This window comes from Spermophilus citellus, assembly GCF_964194105.1.
Source record: "Spermophilus citellus genome assembly, chromosome: 7".
Taxonomy (NCBI): domain Eukaryota; kingdom Metazoa; phylum Chordata; class Mammalia; order Rodentia; family Sciuridae; genus Spermophilus; species Spermophilus citellus.
In genome coordinates, this window is record NC_138188.1 from 26,123,330 (window position 1) to 26,145,102 (window position 21,773).

A 21,773-nucleotide genomic window follows, 5' to 3' on the forward strand; every position below is an offset into this window, starting at 1 on the left:
TAGGGGTTAAGGTGGAAGGCCTGCAGCCTTGGAACCAGGCTTAGCTACTGGGGTGGGGATGGGGATGGGAATAAGGCTGGAGAGCTAGATGACCTGTTCTTGCCCCTCAGGGGCTCCATGGCCAGCCAAACTGGGACACAGAGCTTTCAATTGCAGAGTAGAAGGAAGAGACCCAGGAGCTCTGAGGCCAAGAGTGGCCTCAGGAAGCTGACCTGGGATCAGGTGGAACTAATCCGATAGGGATCGGTGTGTATTCCAGGATGAACCAGGATGACAATTGGCCCATGGAGAAAGTAGAGACAGAGTCATTGAATTTATCCAAGAACTTGTGTGAGGCCCAGTCTGACTCAGCCGGACCATGGGCTGGGGCCTTCAGTTGTTGCCCCTCCGGGTCCAGCCACGCTTTGGATGGGACTGCCACTGGTTGGGCCTCCCCAGCACAGGCCTCGTCTCCAGCTCCCTGGCATGTTGCCCGCCCCTCCCTGCCTGGCTCCAGCTTCCCTTGGCACTGAGCATGGAGCTGGTGCATGCTCAAGGAGTAAATCATGTTCCTTGGCAGCCCCCACTGCTTCGTAATCGTAAAGAATTTAAAGAGAAACCACCAGGATAAAAATCTCACCCTGGCCCATAAAGGCGTCTTTCACCCTGTGGCTCAAGAGGCAAGCCAGCCTCAGAGGGGCCTTGTGGCTATCTGCACCTGTGTGTAAGCACTTCTGACCCCTTGATCCTTCCAGAGGTAGTGATAGCTCAGAAGGTGGCTTCAGGGCTATAACTTTCTGACCCCTGTCTCTGGGAGCCTGCCAGCTCCACACCCAGGGCTGAGTAGAACACTTAAATTTGTTATGGTGCAGTGGTGGTGGCGGTTAAGCTGGCTGGCCCTGAAGGCAGACAAACCTCTGAGGTTGACTGTGTGACCTCAGACAAGTGCCGTAGCCTCTCTGAGTCCTGGTTTCCCCCATGAAAAGTAGGATTGGTAGTTACTCCCTAGAAACAGCATCCCAAAGGCTCAGGCTGCTTTGCTTGTGACCTGGTATGGGGTAGACCCTGAGCAGTGTATGTCTCTGCTCCCACTACCTCCTGCAAAATGGGGATGAATTCTATTATTGCCCTAGCAGTGAAGGAAGTCTCAGTGACCAGGATGGTGGCTGACAGATGAGGAGGGGGAGTGCCCCAAGGTGAACACACCTCTCCCTCTGGAATTCTAGGTTTTGTTTAGGGGGATGGTACTTGGAAGGACCCTGAGCTCTGCAGGCTGGATGGATGGGGTCAGGAGGGGAATTCCTATCACTAGCATCCAGGTATCTGGCAAGTTTCATCTGGAGGAGATAGCATCTCAGAGGAAGGGAGATTATAGAGAGGGAAAAACAGGGGTGAGGGGCATGCAGTGCTGAACCTTGTGACTTTTAGCTCTTTTCTTATGGCAGAGGTACTAATTATGGATGGTGGGAAAATTCTAATGATAGAGATGCATTTGGGGAGAGTGGGTGCCTTGGAAGTAGCCTCCTGCTGAGATCAACTTAGAGCCTGGTTGGGGCACCTGATCACCTCCAGTGACTCCCTCTGTGGATATTGTTGTGGCTCCTGCAGCTTGTGTTAGGGTGGCCAGACTTGGGCTGCTCACTCAGGCATCTACACAGCAGGGCAGAGAATGTGTTTGCCTCTCCTGGCCTGGTGCTGTCCTGGGAATCTGAGCCCTGTCTCAAGGGAGCCCTTGGAGAAGCAGAGAGGATTCCTGCTGCATTTTTCTTAGAAATAGCAAGAGGGCCTTTGCCAGAGGTCTGGATGCCAGAAGGCTGCAGCCTCAATCCAAAGCCCAGCTCACGTGGGCGCCTGCGCTTGGCAGGCCTGCAGTCCCGCACCCAGGCTGCCGAGGGAGAGGGTAGAGTCCTCCTGGGCTCCAGACCATGGCCACTGGTCCTGACCTAGCAGAGAATGGGGTTTGGGCTGTGGCTGCTGGTGTAGGATCCAGGGAACCGGTCTGTGGTGGGGGACGAGGCTCTGCTAGGGCCACTGTGGCGTTCTTACAGGAGGGACAAGAGCTAGCCAGCTGGTACATTACTGTGTAGGGCAGAGACCAACCCAAAGCAAGGATCCACAAGCCCTTGGGGCCTGGACACCTCAGCTCCAGACTCCCTTCCCCCACTCTTCCTTCTTTCCTCCCTCCCTCTTCCCCACTTACTTTCACCCACTCCTAACACTAACCTTCCCTGACTTCCTACCCCAATTTAGTCTTTCCTCTGAAGTTATAGCAACGAGCCAAGAACCTTATTTCTTCTGACTTGGGACCCAGTGTGGATGCCCTTATTTCCCTCCATGGGCAGAGTCCTCAACTTTGTGTATCAGCCGGTCAGCATGGCCCTGAAGGCAGACAAACCCTCAATTCTATCCTTGTTGACTGTGTGACCTCAGACAAGTGCCTTAGCCTCTCTGAGCCCTGGTTTCCCCCCATTACATTACACATTACAACTAGCAGAGCAGTGCCTAGAATTTTGGGGACTTGTGGACTCCTGCAAGCACTGAAGCTGGGTGGTTGGCCCTTGAGGTGGCCGCAGTCCAGGGATGCTTGCAGTATCATTTTGATCAACCCCTTCCTGTACCAGCACTAGGCCTGTGTGCCATACCCGTTGCCTTCTCTTAATTGGCTGCCCGCTTAGACCTGCTTGGGCTTCTGATCTAGCCTTGCCACAGCCTCAAAGCTGACCTTGAGCCCGGATCTCTTCTCCATGCTTTCGTTTTCCCATCAGAATATATTGACAAGGGGGCTAAACTGTCTTTGGCATCCTATGAGGGTGATGTGGAGAGGTTTCAGGTTCTACAGGAGTCCAAGGAGGGCAGCAGGGATAGGGGATGGGCCCAGGGCAGGGGGAGGGTCTTGACACCCACCAGCCTGTCGTCCCATCCTGGCCTGTCCAGCTGGGTGATTTATCGGAGTAAATGAGCCGTGGAGAGTTTGTTGTCTTTTGTAGTCACTGGGAGGAGGAGGTGGTGGTGGAGGAAGGAATGAGGGGCTTCCGGGCCAGGTCTGGAATGTGGGAGGAGGAGTGGGCCCCTGGGGCCTCTGGAACTGGAGGCATCTCTGAAGGCCCTTTTACTCTCTCCACCTGAGAAATGGATCAGCGCAAGCCTTTCACCTTAGGACCAACCTCTCTCCCTACCCCTTTACCTTTCCTGGGACACATTCCTGTGTGATCCACCTGTCAGGCCCTGGTCACCTCCTCCCACCCCCGCACCAGGACTTCTCTTGATCATACTGTGTCCTCCCCAAGGATAGCCCAGGCATTGGCCTCTGCCCACCCTGCAAATGTCCACGTGTATTCTCATAGGTTCACACCATTAAGTATCCGTGTAGAACCTCGTGGCTCCTGAACCACCAGCCCAGACCTGGAATGATCAGGCATCAGGGGGCCATGGGATGAGCAGGAGTTAGTGGAGGCACTTAGGCTGGAGAGCCCTCATCTGCTGGGACAGAGGGTCCAGAGTCACTGGATGGTCTTGTGGGTGCAAGGTGTGGAACTTTTGGTCCTGGGCTGATGTGTGCCCGGGGATGACCTTGTTGCTCCTTTCTTCCTGGCTGGCTCTTCCTGGCTCAGAGATGAGCCAGCCCCCCAGCCTGTCCTCCTGGGCGGAGCAGGTGGGCACTGGGGCAGAACGGTCGTGGGAACAGCATGCCTAGGCCTGTAGGCCCCAGCCCCCAGCCCCCACCCGCCAGCAACTGAAATGGGAGGGAAGAACGGAGCAGAGTTTTAGCCCAGCTGGGCTGTTCTTACCCCTGCTTAGTGTTTACTGAACAGCTGGGATGTTTACAGTAGCCCTTAAAAGAAGAGGCCCCTGTTCCAGAGGATTTTCCATCTTGAGGGTCCCACTGAGAGCTCTTCCCACCTCATCATCTCCCTGAACCCCTGGGATAGATGTGCCAAGGATGTAGGGACAGCCTCCATCCGACCCTGCACCAGTGGCACTGTCCCCCACCCCTTTCTCTGGCTTGGGTTCTTCTCCCCTGGAGGAGCCACATTCCCAGAAGTGGCAGCTCTAGGTGGTGAAATTGAGTAACTGGATCCCCAGTTCAGACATTTAAATTAAATTCAATCAGAGTGGTGATTGAATATAAACACGAGGAGTCATTTACATGTTAATTATGTTGAATGGACTATGAGGCCATAATTAGTTGCTAATTGGGTGAGAGTGGCTTAATTGGTTTTGTTGGCACCGACCTGGCTCACCTGCCTGAGGGGAAGGGGAGTGGGTGTGGATGCTCCCTGGGAGGCCTCTGGATCTTCAATCTGGAAAGCCTGGCCAGAGAGAAGATGGGGGGGCAAGTATTGAGGGACTTAGGAGGGCCAGAGGAACCTGGAGCCTACCACCAGGCAAGGCATCTTAAGCCCAGGGCCGAACCCTGGTTCTGGCTTCCAGGGATTCTATCCAGAACACCCAAGGTGGGGAAAGGGATCAGCATTGACAGCCTCCCCTGCTCAGCTCCATCTAAGACCTGGCCTCCAATAAATGGTGAGTGCCCAAGAAGGTCCATGAGAGCACAAGGCAGGTGTCATTACAGATGATGGACCCTGGGTTGACCTGGTCAGTGGTTGAAGGCTTGGCATTGGGGTAGGAGTGGACTGGGTGTGCTGAGCAGGGACACCATGAATGCAAAGGCTTCTGGGCTGCCCTGCCCCCATCTCACACTGGCTGGGGCTCCCAGGGTTGCAGGGCTGTGGCCAGGGGCTGAGGCCTTCCGGCTGGCCGCTCATTAAAAGAGGATTAGGCTGGAAGCCAGGGGGCCAGTCCAGCCCTGGACTTTCCTCTGGGGCCCCTTACAGCTTTGGGGAAGTGAAAGCGGCTGGGGGCCCCCTCCCTAGAGCCCACAGGGGGTGTCCAGTACAGACTGCCTGGTCCCTGACTCTCCTGTCACTGTCTTCCAACCTCAGAAGGTCATGAGGTCTGTCTTCTTGATGGAATATACTAACAAAGACCCAGGCCGGCACACCCCACCTCTTTACCCCCAATCCCCTTTCTCTAAAGCTCAAGGATTAGGGCTGTACTAACCCACATGAAGTCAGAGGTCAGAGGTAGACTGCAGAGACCTTTCTGTCACTCTCTGGACCCCAGCTCTTCCGGGGAGGTGAATCTGTCAGTCAGGCCCTCCTGTTTTGTGGAGCTGTAACCAAGGGGGTAGAGTGCTCACCTCTGCTCCAAGACCCTCTTTTTGCTGCAGACCCTGCCTCTCTGGCAGCAGACCTGGTATCCTAGAGATGGGCAACAGGGGTCAGACCCCTCATACACTTGGGGTCTCTGGTGAGAGCTGTGTACACATTTCCTCAGTGCCTGTCCTTGTCTCCTGCCCCCTCTTATCTAAGTAAGACATCAGCTGCTGCTTCCTAAAGATGAGGAGACCCCTGGGATGAAGCCCCCCCAGGCACAAAGAATGTTCCTTGCCTCAGAACCTTGGCCAGGCCATTCTGGGCCAGAATACTGGCTGTATGATGGCTGAGGGAGAGGCCTGGAGGCAGCAAATGGCTGCGGAAATGAGGTGTCTGATGCCAGAAAAGGCTCTTCCTTCCTCTATGAGGGGAAAATCCTTCCCGGATGTTGCCCCACCCAATTCATGCCTAGCCTTGGTGAGAGGATGGGGTGGGGGCCTTCCCAGGAGGCATCACACAGGCATACCACCCTCCCTCCTGCCAAGGTCAAAGCTTGCGTGGGCTAGAATCTTGACCTCCAACGAACCCTTGATTGGGCCTCAGCCCTCCCTCAATTTTGCTATGATCATGCGGGAGGGGTGACACTCCTGCTATCAGGGATGAGCTGGGGACAAGTGGTGCTGAGGTGGGCCTGACCTGAGGATATGATCAGGCTAAGTTCACATCAGCCCCTACCCACACTGATGCCACCTGGGGCCCCTGGAACCTTTTTGTTCTGGCCTCTACTGATAAACTGTGGGTATCGAGGAAAGGTACCTAAGGCTACTTGACCACCTCTGTTCCGATCCAGGGTCCTTGGATGAATATGGCCCCTCAGTTCCTTTGTCCTGTGGTGCATGGGTTAGGGGGGGTACTAGACACCAATTCTACCTTTCAATATACGACCTGGGATAATCGCCATTTTCCCTGGAGCCTCGGTTTTCCTCTCTGCAGCTAGGAATACAGGACTTTCCTGGGGCTCCTTGTTTTATTTTCTCCTGCTGTCTGCCACCAATGTTCCTGGTGTGGGTTAATAAGGCCAGAGCCCTAGCCCTAATTCTACCTGGGACACTGAGAAACCCCTACATCTCTCTGCCTTAGTTTTCCCTTCTGTAGTCCAGTTTGGATGAATGATTTGGGACTTAGCTCTGTTTCTGTGGATGAAGTGGGTGGGGACCTGCTGGATTTGGTAGAGGTTGGGACTGAGTCAACAGGAAGCTCCTTCCTTCTCCATAGCCCTCTCTGCTCTCCACCCCAGCACTAGGAAATGGGGCAGCAGGGATGGGAATGGGGGAGGATATCCTCTAAGAGACAGTGACATCTAGAAGGAAGCCTGCTTCCTCAGGCAGAGAATTTGGGACCCTGTCCCAGCTCTCCTATCCCCACAAGACAGATGCCCATGGAATGGGGAAAGAGCAGATGGATGCCTGGCTATCATTTTCTCTGAGATCAAAAAGGGACTCCCACTCAGGATCAATTTGAATGTCAGTACTAGGAGGGTCCAGGATATGTCCTAGGCAGGGAAATGAGACCCACAGAGCCAGAGTGCCCCAACTGGGATCACAAAGCCCTCCCTAGAAACTGAGCCATAGCCAAGGACTCCTGATCTTGGGTTCCATCGCTTCCTTACCCTGCCACCATTGCCACAGTGACTAAAGTATCACGTCCTGTGACACCAGAGGGTCCTGTAATTCCAGAGCCATTGACGCCATATCCCGCAGCCACTGGGAGGGGTCCAAGGGTCCTGAGTCATGTGTCCTATTGATGGAGGGCGAGTCACCTTCCGGTCCTGGCTCTGCTGGCAGGCGGTCTCCACCACCAGGACTGGCTTCCCAGGGCCTCCCCGTCCTTCAGCCATAGACCTACGTAGGAATCTCATCCCCGCTGTACTCTGGCCTGTCACTTCCCTTCTCTGTTCCCTGATGTCCTCACTTACAAACTGGATAAGTGAGCACAAGGCTTTGCATGTGGTAGTGCTTGATGATTGAATGAGTGAAAGGCGCCCACCACTCTACCTCCCCCCAGGGACAGATAGGGAGAGGGTGCAGGGACAGGGTGTTGGGTGAAGGCTAGTCTCCTGTCCCCTTCTGTGCACTCAGGTTCCTCACTTGCCAAGTAATCTTTCCCCTGCAGGGGAAGCTGGGGAGCACTGGGACTTAGGGAGTAGGTTGGGGTCTTTTTGGACTTGGGGCAGGGGCCATGGTAGTCATGGCAAGCAGAGGGGAGGGTCTGGATTATGGAGGTCAAGGATGAGCAGGGATGGAGGGTAGGGATTATGACTGCTCGGGTCTCTGGGAGCTAGATGTCTGAAGCTTCCCCTATCCCAGGTGCTATGTTTGAACGTGGCCACTTGAGCTCTGCCCCTCACCCCTCCATTGTCCCCAAAGCACCCCCTAGCCCAGCAGGATGAGTGAGGGCATAACCAAGGCCATGCCCCCAGCCAGGGTATAAATAACCCCTGGCGGGCTGTCCCTGCCTGTAGGGGCTCTGCTGGCAGTCCCACTTCCTCTCTGGCCACTTCCCAGTCCTGGGGGGTAAGGGAGTGTTTACTTTCCTGTTGTCACTATGATTGGGTGGCCAGGCGGGGGACTCCGAGTGGCCCAACAACAGGTGCAGGACAGGTGCCCAGGCCGCCCTGCCTAGGACTTCTGAGGCGCCGCTGGACTGGTGGGTGAGGCCATAGCCAGGCAGGAATCGGCCCTTTGATCCCTTGGCATCCTGGCGTCCCTGCGTCCCAGCAGCCGGCCAAGGTCATCACCTGTATTCTCTGTTGCTGTGTAGTCAAGTCTGGGAAGGGCAAGGCCTTACTTTGACCCTCCAACCTCTCAGAGTGAGGTCTTAGTACCAGACATGAACTCCAGATCAGCTGTTGGAGCTCCTGGCCCCCAGCCCGCCTCATCTACCCTACATGCCCAGCCCAGCACATCTTAGAGCTCCTGTCTGAAGCTACTCTCAGGCAAAGTCCCCAGCCCATCCTAGGGTCCCTGGCACACAAATGGAGTCAGGATCAGCCAGGCCAGTCAAGGACAGCCACTTACTAGTGCCAACTTCAGTCTGTGCCCAGGGCTTCAGATCCCAGCTGTTCTTCCTCCAGGTGCCTTAAAGCCTGGCCCAGGCCCCCCTCTTGATTGCCCCACCTGTGAAGTGGGTTACCAGCTGAGTGCCTCAGCTGTTGCAGGATGTGTGTGTGTGTGTGTGTGTCACACACACGCACGCACACACATACCTGTACCGTGTGTATACATGTGCTCTTCTATGTGCTGCCACGTTAGCCTCTTGTGCATACAAGTATTCATCACCCTCATCACATGTTTTCTCGCTTGCTGAACTAAAGATAGGTGAGGGTGGGCAGAGAAGGAGCTTACCAAGGGGACACGTTAGCTTTCCCAGAGGCAGCTTCTCATAGTCCTGTGTCTGTCATTGGCTGAGCTCCCTCCTGTCCTTCCTCCCCAGGAAGGAGGACTTTTTCCCAGTGTCTTGGGGGTAAGGGGGATAAGGTTGCTAGACTTATGCCAAATAGAAAACAGAGACCCAACCAGCCCCTTGTCCCAGCCCCGGGGGCTCTCAGGCACTAAGGAGAGAGCCTCTTTCCCCCCTCTTTCTGACTTCAAAGTGGCCTGAGTATTCCATCATTAGCATTGGAGTCATCATTCCATTGGAGTCTGGAAAAAGCCAGAGGTCTGTTGGACAGCATGGCAGGACTTTTCAGAATCCTGCTAGCCTGCTTCAAACCAGGTGGGGACCTGGCTGTGTACCAACTGTGTCCTCTGCCTGATGAACAGCCAGGGTGAGGATATGGCATCGAGGCTCCATGCCAGCGTCTGTATGCTGGATGTGTCTTATGTGTTCCTGACCCCCATTCCTACCTGCTCATTAACCCTTTTAGGCTCATGTAGGAAGCTGGCCTCACCCTGAGCGTGGGAGCATTAACCCCCACTGAGTAAAGACACTTTGATGCCATCACTCACCCTGGCCTGAAACCCACTGCCCTTTCATTGGTGCTGGCTAGGGCTGACTATGAATCAGCTTTGGGTGTGACTCCTTCCTTGGCCTGCCCACCTGTCCCACTTTCTCTTCCCAGCCTGTCAGGGACTGGAGAAGAAGTTACAGAGGCTCTGGGAGATCAAATTTAAGAGACTTAAGACAAAGATGTGGAGGGGTCCCTGAGGGACACCTTGACCTCAGTGCTTTTTCTCAGAGGGAATGTGGTTGGATGGTCACCTGAAAGTCCTAACTGGTGCCCTGTCCTTTACTCACAGAGCTAAAGGCCACAGGCACTGCCCACTTCTTCAACTTCCTGCTCAACACCACTGACTACCGAATTCTGCTCAAGGATGAGGACCATGACCGCATGTATGTGGGCAGCAAGGACTATGTGCTGTCCCTGGACCTACATGACATCAATCGCGAACCCCTCATTGTAAGGGCCATCTTAGAAGTAGGGCATGGGGGACATAAGGGCGTGGGATCTCAGGGCACAGGGCCCTGTCCAGCAGGCTGCACCCTCTGACCCCCATCTCTTGCAGATCCACTGGGCGGCCTCCCCTCAGCGCATTGAAGAGTGCGTGCTCTCAGGCAAGAATGGCAATGTGAGTGTTGTGGGGTTCACAGGTGGGAAGCAGGGTGAATGAACGAACCCAGAGAGGAGATGGGACCAGGCAGGTATCTGTGCATCTGTTCAGCTTTCTCTCTGGTCTCAGGGCGAGTGTGGGAACTTCGTCAGGCTCATCCAGCCCTGGAACAGAACACACCTGTATGTGTGCGGGACAGGAGCTTACAACCCTATGTGCACCTATGTGAACCGTGGCCGCCGCGCTCAGGTAAGCCCTGGCCCACCCTGGCCCTGTATTATCCCCACTGATGCCTGCATTTCAGGGTCCTGATGGGCATGAGCCCCAGCCCTACTACTTCTGAACCCTGTGACCGTGGGTGAGTGACCTTGTTCAACTCTCTGAGCCTCAGTTTCTCCACCTGAAATGGGGCTAACAACTGCCTTTCTCACAGGTCGGTGTGAGGCGGAGGCAGAGAGCTAATGATCCCAAGCTCTTAGCACTATGCCTGGCACATAGTAAGCACCTGCCCCATACATTGACAACAGTTCTCTTGGCTACGTCTGTGGACTGTTCCCCTGCAGCCAAGCCAGAGGGGCTGGCAGGGACCTTGGCCTCAGGAGGCTAGATGCTTGGGTCAGCTTCTGCCATGTGGCCTAAGGGACAGCTACCTTCCTCTCCTGGGTTCAGGGGTTGGGGGGAGCTGCCCCTTCTTCAGTTCTGCTCCACCCTGCCTGCTTCTGCCCTTTTCCATTTCCATGTGGGCATGTATGTGAGCTGGTGTGACCTCATAGGGCATATGTGAGAGAGAGCGACTGGACCTAAGGGGCACATGTGTGTGTAAGTGTGTGCCAAGCCTGTGTGTATGCGTGCACGTACACATGCATATCTGTACTCTGGGGGCCCTGTGCTCACGTGTGTACTTGGCCTGTGTGGTGTGAGAGGCTGGCAGCCCAAGCCCGCTCCCCCAGCCCCTGCCACCCCCAGCTCTAACCCCTGTTCCTCATCTTCTCAGGCCTCACCATGGACCCGAACGCAGGTGGTCAAAGGCCGCGGCAGCAGAGCCACAGACAGTGCCCTCCGCCCAACACCTGCAGCCCCACGCCAGGTGGGCCTCATCCCTCCAGGCCTTTGCTAGGCAGCACAGCCTCTGAGGTCAACTCATCCTGAGCCTGCCCTTCAGTCCAGCAGGGGCTCCCCTCTACCTCTGTTTCCCCACCCCGCTCCCACCCCTTCCCCTGCAGTGCTCTTAGACACGAAGGCAGTCCAACCTGGATTCTTGTCAGCTTCAGTGTGGCCCCTGCAGGCAAGAAATCATGAAGCCACCAGGTGGGGAAGACAGGAGCCCTGGAGACAGCTGTGCCTCACCCTGAGAACATGTGTGGAGACTTGCATGAGCACATACCAACATATTCTCGAGCACCCTTTTTCAGTGCCCAGAGTGGGAACATGGCATGTGCGTGCCCTCTGATGCATGACTGATAGGTGTCCGTGCTCATGCCTCCTGTGGGTCATCTGGAACCCTGCACACGCACAAATAGGGGCTGTCTTCTCGGGTGATGTCTGTTCACTAGTCAGGAGTCAGATCTGGGCTGGGCAAGGTGGGGCTGGGCAGGGGCGGGCAGGGGGACAGGGGCTGCCGGTGAATGATAGAGTGTGTGTGCATGTGTAGTGGGGAATGCTGAAAAGTCGGGTCATTCCATTCCATGAGTGTGTGTCCAGGGTGTAAGCCATGGGTTCTGTGTGCTGGTGGTGACATGTGTGGAGCTGTGTGTGCAGCCCCTGTGTGTGCAGGAAATTGTGTGCAGAGTGTAACTGGAAGTGGGCCTGTGTGCACCTTCCCATCACCATCCTGCCACCTGCTGCCACCTCCTCCTGCCTCTGTCTCTGTCCTCTCCCCTTTCCCTCCCTTCTCCCTACCTTTCCTGCCAGGCCCAGGAGCTCATCCTGGTTCCAGTACCTTTACCAACCCTCCTATCATCTTCCAGGCTAGGCTGGGAGGCACTAGGGCTTTGTGAATTCCGTGTGGTCTGGGCTGGATCCCCCAATTCCTGGCTCCCAGGGGGAGATGTGGAGCCTGGGGGCTCTGCTGAGAGGCAGGAAAGCCTTGGCCTGTTGTTTACCCTGAGGACTACAGGTAGGGCGTAAAGCCTGGGGACACAGCAATCTTAAAGCTCTCTGGCCTGGTCTAATCTGATGGCAAAGTACAGGACCCAGGCCCTTAACCTGTGCCCCCTGCCCTGGCCAGGTCTGCGGTCTCTCCTTGGCCCAGGAAAAGAAGCCACAACTCAAAAAGTTGGTCCTATGTGGCCCAAAAGGGTCTTGGCCAGCATCTCCTGAGCCAGTTGGCATGGAGGATCTTTATCCCCTATAAGCCACTTTATGCCCATCTCATAGCCCCCAAGGTCAAACCTTCTGAGACTTGATTCCCAGGTCTTGCCTGAAACCTGAGACTAGGAAGCAGATCCCTTGGAACCACAGCATGGTCCTGCCCCAAGAGACCTGCCTGGATGGAGTACAAGCCTGAGAGTCCTGGGGATTCTAGGGGGTGGGCTCAGGGTATCCCTGGGGGCTCATTCTTGCCTTGAGAATCTGATGATGCCCTTTCTAGCTATGGACTGACTTGGACACTGCTAAGCCCTCCTTTGCCCTGCAGGATTACATCTTCTACTTGGAGCCTGAGAGACTCGAGTCAGGAAAGGGCAAATGTCCATATGACCCCAAGCTGGACACAGCCTCAGCTCTCATCAGTGAGTGCCTCCACCCTCCCCAGATCTACAATCTGAATATGTGGCCTCAGCCACTGGACTAGGGAGGGGGATCAATACCCCAGGGCAGAGACCATGACCAAGCTATCCCTAAAACCCCCAATGGGGCCCCACTTGGTAGGGAGAAGGGATACAAGTCAAATTCCCATGGAAGCTGAGGGGCAGCAACTAGGTGGTATGAAGGGCTGAATGGAGGCACTGAGGGGCCAGGTCCTCCCCTGAAAACACACTGCGTGATCCATGTAAAGCTCAGAACCTTCCAGGTCTTAGGCTGCCTAGAAGAGAAGACTAGCTGAATGTGTACTGAAGGTGATATGAAGCAACCCATAGCTCCTCCACATGTCCGGGAGGCTGGGAGAGGCCCACAAGGAAGCACCAGTGGAGAGTTCTGACCCAGCTGTGGAGAGCTTGTTTTTTGACTGGGCAGGAATCTTCAGGGACAATTGAAGATTCTCTTAGGAGAGGTCCTGTCTGGCTCAGGAGCAGCTATTGCCCCTAGGGATCCCCCACTTTGGGGATGCTGCCCCTGTCCCCTGGCCCAGGCACTCTGCCTGCTTTCTGGCTGCCCAACCCAAACTGCTTTGCAAAGCAGCTGCTGGGCGCTGTGCCACCTGCAAGCCTGGGAAAGGTCCCTAGGGCAGGGGGTGGACTTCATACTCTTCTTGGCGAATGAGAAGGTCCTAGCCCTATCACAGGCTCCAGACCAGGAAGTCTAATGGGAAAGACAGGGCCTTCCCTGGAGAGTCTCAGAGGGAAAGCATGAATCGGTGTGGTGGAGCCAGCTCAGTGGTTAAATTTTCAGGAATTTTTGAGCCAGTTGTTAAACATAGATATTATTTAAAATTAAGTTATAAAAACTTAGAATCAAGACAGACCTGGGCTGGGGCTGTAGCTCAGTGGCAGAGTGCTTACCCAGCACATGGGAGACACTAGATTCAATCCTTAGCATCACATAAAAATAAACAAATAAAGGTATTGTCCATCTTTAAAAAAAATAGACCTGGTGACACACGCCTGTAATCCCAGTGACTCAGGAGGCTGAGGCAGGAGGATTACAAGTTTGAGACGAGCTTGGGCAACTTACTGAGACTCTGTTTCAAAATTAAACAAACAAACAAGCAAACAGCAACAACAACAAAATTAATGGGGTGGGGATGTAGCTCAGTGGTAGAGTGCCTGGGATTTAATCCCAAGCATTGAAAAAAAAATTAATAAAAATAAAAAAATTTAGGATCAAAATAAATTACACTAAAACAAAGGTAACAACAAAAAAAAGGTAATACTCAAAGCTTATTACTCCCTAATTATTTTACTACATTTTATTATTATCTATGCTCTTGGAGTTATTTTCATCTATTGTATTTATGGGATAGAAATACTATACAATGGTATTGGCAGATGGGGTGATAACAGCTCAGGATCAGCTGTGGTGGGAGTATTTACATCAGAGATTGGCTGTTGCTACTAATCAGAGTTCATTGCTACTACTCCCAGCCCTCTCAGAGCCAGTTGTTTAATACTTCAGAGTACCCTACAGGAGATGCAGTCATACCCTGGGAAGTCTGAGGGTGGAGATGGGACCCTACCTGGGGATCACTGGGTTGATGCCCTGGCCATAACAAAGGGCAGCCCCCTGACTGACTCACTGGCTACCCACAGACGAGGAACTCTATGCTGGTGTGTACATCGATTTTATGGGCACTGATGCAGCTATCTTCCGCACACTTGGAAAGCAGACAGCCATGCGCACTGATCAGTATAATTCCCGGTGGCTCAATGGTGAGTGCAATCTGCAAGACCTTAAGTGGGCAGTACATCTGGGATGTGGCAAGGAGATCCTTAAGAAACCTACATGGGGGAATTTTTGTCCTGCACCTAGGTGGGGCAGGGTGATTTCTTATCTGGAGAAAAGTCAAGGGTGTTCTTGTACATGGCCAGTGATTCTGTTGGGGAAAAGGGGTGTCTTCAGAGGAGAGGCTCATGCAGCTGAACCTGCTCATCCATAGATCCTGCATTCATCCACGCTGAGCTCATCCCTGACAGTGCAGAACGCAATGATGACAAGCTCTACTTCTTCTTCCGAGAGCGGTCCACAGAGGCACCTCAGAGCCCTGCTGTATATGCCCGCATTGGGCGCATCTGCCTGGTATGTGTCCATAGGGCCCCTTGCTGGCCCTCTACAGGCCCAGCTCTGGTTCTTTCAACCCTGCTCATTCTGGCAGGGTCTTGGGTATGAATGAGCTAGTCTGACCTGACATCCTGCCCCACCCCCAGAATGATGACGGTGGTCACTGCTGTCTAGTCAACAAGTGGAGCACATTCCTGAAGGCACGGCTTGTCTGCTCTGTACCAGGAGAGGATGGCATTGAGACTCACTTTGATGAGCTCCGTGAGTGCCCAGCAGGCAGGCAGGGTCCTATGGCTGCAGAGGGATGGAGGGTGGATGGAAGCCCAGGGTACCTCTGGTGGGCCCCCTTCCCTGGGTAGAAATGGGCAGGGCTCTGAGGCTCCTGCCTAAGACCTCCTCCAGTACCTTCTCTTTCTGTCCCCAGAGGACGTGTTTGTTCAGCAGACCCAGGATGTGAGGAACCCCGTCATTTATGCTGTCTTTACCTCTTCAGGGTGAGGCTAGGGTTGAGGCCAGCAGTGACAGGGTGACGGGATTGGGGGATTATGACCTGTGGAGGACACAAGCTCTGGGGTTGGGGCAGGCTGGGGAGGGTAAGGACCCTGGGCCGAGGCTCTGCCCCACCCATAGCAACCTGCCCTGCACACAGCTCTGTATTTCGAGGCTCTGCCGTTTGTGTCTACTCCATGGCTGACATTCGAATGGTCTTCAATGGACCCTTTGCCCACAAGGAGGGCCCCAACTACCAATGGATGCCCTTCTCAGGGAAGATGCCCTACCCCCGGCCTGGCACGGTAAGCACCTGCCTCTCATTTTCATCTTCTTATAAGAGGCCTACTCTGGGTCTGCCAAACATGGGCTTTACCATCCTGGAGCTCACAACTGGTTGGGGAGGTGGACCATGATGCTCAGAAACCCCTAGGTTATAAAAGCATCAGACTGTGAAGGAGCAGAAACAGACAGCATCCTGTGATGTGGATAGGGGATTGGGTATGGTGGAATCCTCCTTGGAGGAGCTGAAGGTTAGAGAGAAGAATCTCCAAGGCAAAAGTTGGAGGCAGGCTGGAAGTCACCTTGGCTAGCTAACATTGAGCAAGGAAGTAGGGAGAGAGCAAGGCCAGCCCTGCAGGGTCTCTATGGCAATGGGTGGCATCTTGCTTTATCTTGGTATGACCTGGATCACCTCAGGAGACTCAGCAGGAGATTTAGGCATGATCTGATCTAATGTAGCAGCAGATGCCATTCCATAGGGTTAAGACTGGCATGGGGAAGCTTTTCCCCTAGAGGTGAACTTGGAGTTGGAAGGATGGCAGGATGGCTGGGGTAGTGGGCAGGTTGAGCCCCAGGCAGAGAGGATAGCCTCAGGGAAGGGGAGAGCATGTCTAGTGTGTTAGGATGACTTCAGGGTCTGCTGCCCAGCTCAGCAAAAGGGAGAGGGGCAAGATCCCAAGGATAGCCAGAAAGGAAGGGAAGGAGACAGCAGGGGGGTGATGAGGATATGGGAAGGGAGTAGTCAGCTTGGCCAGGTGCTACCACAAGGTCATAGTGTATGATGCTATGGATTTGACAACATGAGACCTTGGAACCTTGGTACAAAAGGAGCTACAGAGAGGTCTGATGCAAGGCAGAAAGCAGGAAAGTGGAGGTGGTGGGGAGAGACAGTACAGAGGCCTCTCTTGAGCTAATGGGTCCATGTGCCCCACCCGGGCAGCCTGGGATTGACACTCATCACCTACCTGCAGTGTCCTGGCGGAACCTTCACACCATCCATGAAGTCCACCAAAGACTATCCTGATGAAGTGATCAACTTCATGCGTAGTCACCCACTTATGTACCAGGCCATATACCCCTTGCAACGGCGGCCATTGGTGGTGCGCACAGGTGCTCCCTACCGTCTCACTACTGTTGCTGTGGACCAGGTGGATGCAGCTGATGGGCGCTATGAGGTGCTTTTCCTGGGCACAGGTACCCACTACTGCTTCCAGCCCCTCTGACACTGGGCCCACTGGGTAGGGGGTGCTGGTCCCTGGGGTTGGAACCTGCCCTCCTATGGATTATTATGGGCTCATCAGGTCAGCTCTGTCATACTCATCTTTGGGAATCTCCCTTTTGCCAGGAGAGCTGAGGCTAAGGATGGAAAAACTCCATTCCCACCCTCAGAGGAGCAGTGACACTGGATACCTGGTAGCCATAGTATGACAGAAAAGGGGTTGAGATAGATGGCAGGCACTTAGGATAACCCAGATCCAAATACTAACACACATGCTGGCATATGTACACATACGGAGAAATGCACCCACAGTTCTAGCAACTCCTGACACAAGGAATGCCCCAGTGTCCTGTTCTCAGCAGGGCCCAATATGGGGTAAGGGAGGCAGACCCTGGCCGTGACCTCCTTTATCCTGAACCCAGGGAAACCCTTTAACCTCAGCAAGGAATGCCTGCTCCACTGCCCTAAGGGATTTGGGGTCCTGGTGGGGAAGGGGCTGAAGCTTTGCCCCTTCCCCAGTGTCCCCAGCCCCACTGAGGTCCTGCCCGGCCCGTTCCAGACCGCGGGACAGTGCAGAAGGTCATTGTGTTGCCTAAGGATGACCAGGAGGTGGAGGAGCTCATGCTGGAGGAGGTGGAGGTCTTCAAGGTGGGTTTGGTCCTGTCTTCCCCACTTTGACCCTCCCCAGTCCCCTTCCCTGACTTTAGACCTCAGGGCAGGGAGGAGGTCCCAAAGTCCCAAGCTGATCCCTGTCTTCTTCCAGGACCCAGCACCCATTAAGACCATGACCATCTCTTCTAAGAGGGTGAGTCTTTGACAATGTGGGCTAGGGGTATCAGGATGGAACCCACATTCCCTTGGGGGGGGGCTCATACCTTTGGCATATGGATGGGGAAACTAAGGCATGGAACAAGGAAGAAAAGAAGCCCAGACCAATGATGTGGGTTATCTTTGGGAAAGGAACTGACAAGCCCTTGCCCCTGCTCCTAGCAACAACTGTATGTGGCCTCAGCAGTGGGTGTCACACACCTGAGCCTGCACCGCTGCCAGGCATATGGGACTGCCTGTGCTGACTGCTGCCTTGCCCGGGACCCTTACTGTGCCTGGGATGGCCAATCCTGCTCCCGCTATACAGCATCCTCCAAGAGGTATGGATCCCCAGACACTAAGAATTTTAGTCCCTGTCCTGGTCATTGGGAGGTGAATGTGCATTACCCTGGGAGGGTATATGGATAAGACATCACTACACTGGGAACATAGGGCCCTGCCTTGGGGTGTTGGGGATACAGGGACCTGAGGGGGCAAGCTTCCTGGGGACACTCCCTTAAGAGCTATCTTCATCCAGGCGGAGCCGCCGGCAGGATGTCCGGCATGGGAACCCCATCAGGCAGTGCCGTGGGTTCAACTCCAATGGTGAGTGAGTGTGTTGTGCCTCCCACTGGGTGCTCCTCATGGTGTGAAGCCCCATGCAGCCCATGAAACTACTTACAGGGTCCCCACCGTAAGGACTCAAGTTGGTTAGTGGTGGGTGAGGGTACTGGGGGTTTTTGATTAGGATGTCCCTGGTCACCCCCTCAAGGAGTGGATGCCCAGTGGTGCCTTTCTGCCTTTGAGGGTAGGTGCCCTGGGTGCCAGCCCCTCCCCAGTCAATACTCTGCCTAGGGCAAGTTTGCTTCCACTCAGTGCCTACTTGATCCACAGCCAACAAGAATGCTGTGGAGTCTGTGCAGTATGGTGTGGCAGGCAGCACGGCCTTCCTTGAATGCCAGCCTCGCTCACCCCAAGCCACTGTTAAGTGGCTGTTCCAGCGAGATCCTGGTGACCGGCGCCGAGAGGTGAGTTCCTGTGCTCACAGTGCTGCACCATGGATGTGGGAGTCCCTTGTACAGTGGAAATTCCACATGGGTGAAATGTAGTGTAGGAGCCAATCTGGACATGTCCTCATGCTATGAAACCCCTTCTGAGCTTCTTTCCCTATATGGAAATAATTTGAGTGCAACTAGTTATGTAGAAACTCTGCAGGATAGGTGTCATTATAGAGCAACCATTTATAGGCATGCCTCTTCATAAAAATTCCATATGCATACCCCATTGGAGTATGCCTCCATGTATGGAACATCATGTGGGTGAGCTCTAGTATATGGTTCTATGGTAGCCCTCATTTTGTGGAAAAGTCTTACAGGTGTCCCTCTTTACATGAACATTCTATGTGGGTGCCACATTCGGGTATTCTCATTAAATGAAAATTCTGTGTGTGTGCTCCAAAATTCTCTCGTTCATTGTACAGAACCCTCATAGGGTCATCCCTCCTGAAATGGAAATATGTGCCGATACCTTATTCAGATATTTCTCATTTATGTGGAGACTTCATGTAGGTTTTTCTTGGTATATGGAAATCCCACGTGGGTACCCCTACGTGAAATGGCTACAAAGGTGGTCTCATCTGGAAGCTGGCTAGGGCAGCAAAGTGGTCATCCAGCCGCTGAGCCCCGCCCCTGCCCCTGCAGATCCGTGCAGAGGACCGCTTCCTGCGTACAGAGCAGGGCTTGTTGCTTCGCGCCCTGCAGCTCGGTGATCGTGGCCTCTACTCCTGCACGGCCACTGAGAACAACTTCAAGCACATCGTCACGCGGGTGCAGCTGCATGTACTGGGCCGGGATGCTGTCCATGCTGCCCTCTTCCCCCCACTGCCTGTGAGCGCCCCACCGCCCCCTGGCACAGGTCCCCCCACGCCTCCTTACCAGGAGCTGGCCCAGCTGCTCGCCCAGCCAGAAGTGGGCCTCATCCACCAGTACTGCCAGGGTTACTGGCGTCATGTGCCCCCAAGCCCCAGGGAGGCTCCAGAGGTGCCCAGGCCTCCTGAGCCCCAGGACCAGAAAAAGCCCCGGAATCGCCGGCACCACCCTCCAGACACATGAGGCCAGCTGCCTGAGCCCTGTGTGGGGCGAGCCTAGCCCTCATTCCTTTTAATATAAAAGATATATATATATATATATATATATAAAATATCTATATTCTATACACACCCTGCCCCTGCAAAGACAGTATTTATTGGTGGGTTGTACATAGCCTGCCTCAGCAGCAGCTTCATCCAGAACTTAGACCCATGCTGGTCAGAAATGGCAGAAAACTGAGCCCACCTAATCAGGCCCAGTGAGTTGGCAGGGCCAGGCCAGGACCACACAGTCCCCAGACTCATCTGGAAGTCTGCTTGTCTGAAGGACGCCAAGATCTACAGAACACAGGAAAGGAGCAAGCCCTACTTGAAGGGCCACGGACCATACATCTTTGCCAATGTGTGCTGTCAATTGTGCTGTGGTGTAGGCACGAATGCTAGGACTGCTTTGGAGTCTGGGTGTGGGGGCTCAGGGCACTCAGAAGGGAAGAAGGGGTCATCACAGGATGCTGGCCCCTGCCTGGTTGGGGGCACTTAGTCGAGGCCAGCCCTTCCCAGGTATTTATTCTCTATTTATTGGGGGCAGGAGGAGTCCTACCTGGGTGGGGCAGGATCTTCAGCCCCTTCTCCCCTCCCTGCCTGGATAGCAGTGCTGCCCCATTCTACCTCCTTAGCTTTTCCTATGCTACCTTGACTTGGAGGCTGGGAAAACAGCAATGGCGCCAGGTACAGGCAGGGTGGAAGGGAGTCCCAAGTCGTGAGGGGAGAGGGGCCATTGTGGAGGCCTGGGGCTTGTAGGGGCTCCCCAGGGCCCCCTTCTGCCCACCACTTCAGGCAGTGGGTGTAAATAGCTCTGGGGGCAGTTGGGTAGGTGGGTGGGGGCTCCTGGCAGCCCTCTGCTGCCCAGATCACAGTCACCCTTGGGTTCCATCTTGTTAATAAACACTGGCTCTGGGACTAGACTTTGGCTTCTCTCCTTGGTGGTGGTTGTGGTGGGAGGGGTTAGGGCCACACCTGGTGGGTAAGGGGAGACAAGTGGGGAGCTGGGAGATAGCAGGTTGGCCCCACTTTTAAAAGCCCAGTTGTTTTTTTTTAAATCAGGTCTAGTTTAAGCAGCCTGAGTTCCAGTACTACCCTAGTCCCTAGGCAGTGTGAAGGGTCTCAGGGACTTTTGGGGCCACTTACAGTGTGGAAATAGGGGGTGGAGCTCAAAGGCGGAAACTGGCACAAATGAAATAGTCTTACTTCTAAATAGATCCCATCCAACAGGGTGAATATCATAAACTTCCAGCTTATGGCAAGAGCCAGTGTCCACTTCCTATGCATCCTGTTTAGAGAAGACCTCAGTGTTCAGTGTCTGGTACCCTGGCACCCCCTTGTGGTCTTTTGAGTCAGTGGCAGGGTTAAATACTAAATGGCAAACAGGTTTCAGGAAAGGAGTCCAGCCAGGAGGCTCTGGGCCCATGTAGATAGCCTTAAGAGCTGATTTGGGTTGTCTGATGGGGTTGGGGGTGGGAAATCTCCAGAGCCTGGGAACTCAGTCTGCAACTCAACCTGAACTACTTCACCAACAATGTGGTGCATCTGAACAGAGCTTCAGGCCCCCCAACCAGGCAGGTAGGCCCTAGAAGCAACCCTAGGCAGGTCCTAGGGCCAGAACAGGAGCAGGTATTATGGAGAGCCCCACTTCTCCATGATTTCAGGAGTACCAAACCTGCTCTGGGGCTTGATTTCCCCCATCTGACAACTGACTGGAAAAGATGCACTTGAAAAACCTTGCCACCTCTGCAGATCAGAGACTTTGTTGCACCAAAATACATATGTATATATAGGTACAGGAAATTATATATGCACACATACAACCACACACAAATGCTCAGGTACACAACTGTGCTCACACATGCACACAGGCAGATAAACTCTAACATGCTTTGCACAGGAATATGTATTTGCACATTCAAGCACACAAGTGAACTCACACATGTGCCTGTGAAGGGAAATGCATAGGGGGCTGGAAATGTTGCTCAATAGTAGAGTATGTGTGAGGCCCTGGTGATCCCCAGCAGTGAAAACACACAATAGCATGCACGTGTATATTTGTGTGTACACGTAAAACTGCACACAAAGTTGCATGAATACTCACATGCACTAAAAAGCATAAGCACACATGTACACAGTGGTATACAAGCATAAACCTGTCAAGCCATTACCTTGCTCGGTGCCAGTAAAGGACAGAAACTTACATTCAGGCACATGTAGCTGATGTG

The 21,773-nt window shown here is 54.1% G+C and overlaps 1 protein-coding gene across 2 annotated transcripts in view; it reads left to right on the top strand.

The window, feature by feature from the left end:
• Positions 1 to 20,468, top strand: part of SEMA3F (semaphorin 3F) — a 29,391-nt gene extending 8,923 nt beyond the window's left edge. Inside the window, exons 3-19 of one of the 2 annotated variants that reach the window (XM_081300754.1) lie at positions 9,434 to 9,594; positions 9,701 to 9,763; positions 9,875 to 9,994; positions 10,740 to 10,832; positions 12,381 to 12,474; positions 14,152 to 14,271; positions 14,499 to 14,638; positions 14,767 to 14,881; positions 15,045 to 15,114; positions 15,270 to 15,414; positions 16,363 to 16,585; positions 17,170 to 17,258; positions 17,374 to 17,415; positions 17,601 to 17,758; positions 17,956 to 18,023; positions 18,312 to 18,445; positions 19,118 to 20,468. In XM_081300754.1, the coding sequence (XP_081156880.1) occupies positions 9,434 to 9,594; positions 9,701 to 9,763; positions 9,875 to 9,994; positions 10,740 to 10,832; positions 12,381 to 12,474; positions 14,152 to 14,271; positions 14,499 to 14,638; positions 14,767 to 14,881; positions 15,045 to 15,114; positions 15,270 to 15,414; positions 16,363 to 16,585; positions 17,170 to 17,258; positions 17,374 to 17,415; positions 17,601 to 17,758; positions 17,956 to 18,023; positions 18,312 to 18,445; positions 19,118 to 19,528 (2,246 nt within the window). In that variant the 3' untranslated portion in view covers positions 19,529 to 20,468. The remainder of the gene's footprint in view (positions 1 to 9,433; positions 9,595 to 9,700; positions 9,764 to 9,874; positions 9,995 to 10,739; positions 10,833 to 12,380; positions 12,475 to 14,151; positions 14,272 to 14,498; positions 14,639 to 14,766; positions 14,882 to 15,044; positions 15,115 to 15,269; positions 15,415 to 16,362; positions 16,586 to 17,169; positions 17,259 to 17,373; positions 17,416 to 17,600; positions 17,759 to 17,955; positions 18,024 to 18,311; positions 18,446 to 19,117) is intronic. The other variant, XM_081300755.1, reaches the window with a different exon arrangement.
• The last annotated feature ends 1,305 nt before the right edge of the window (positions 20,469 to 21,773 follow it).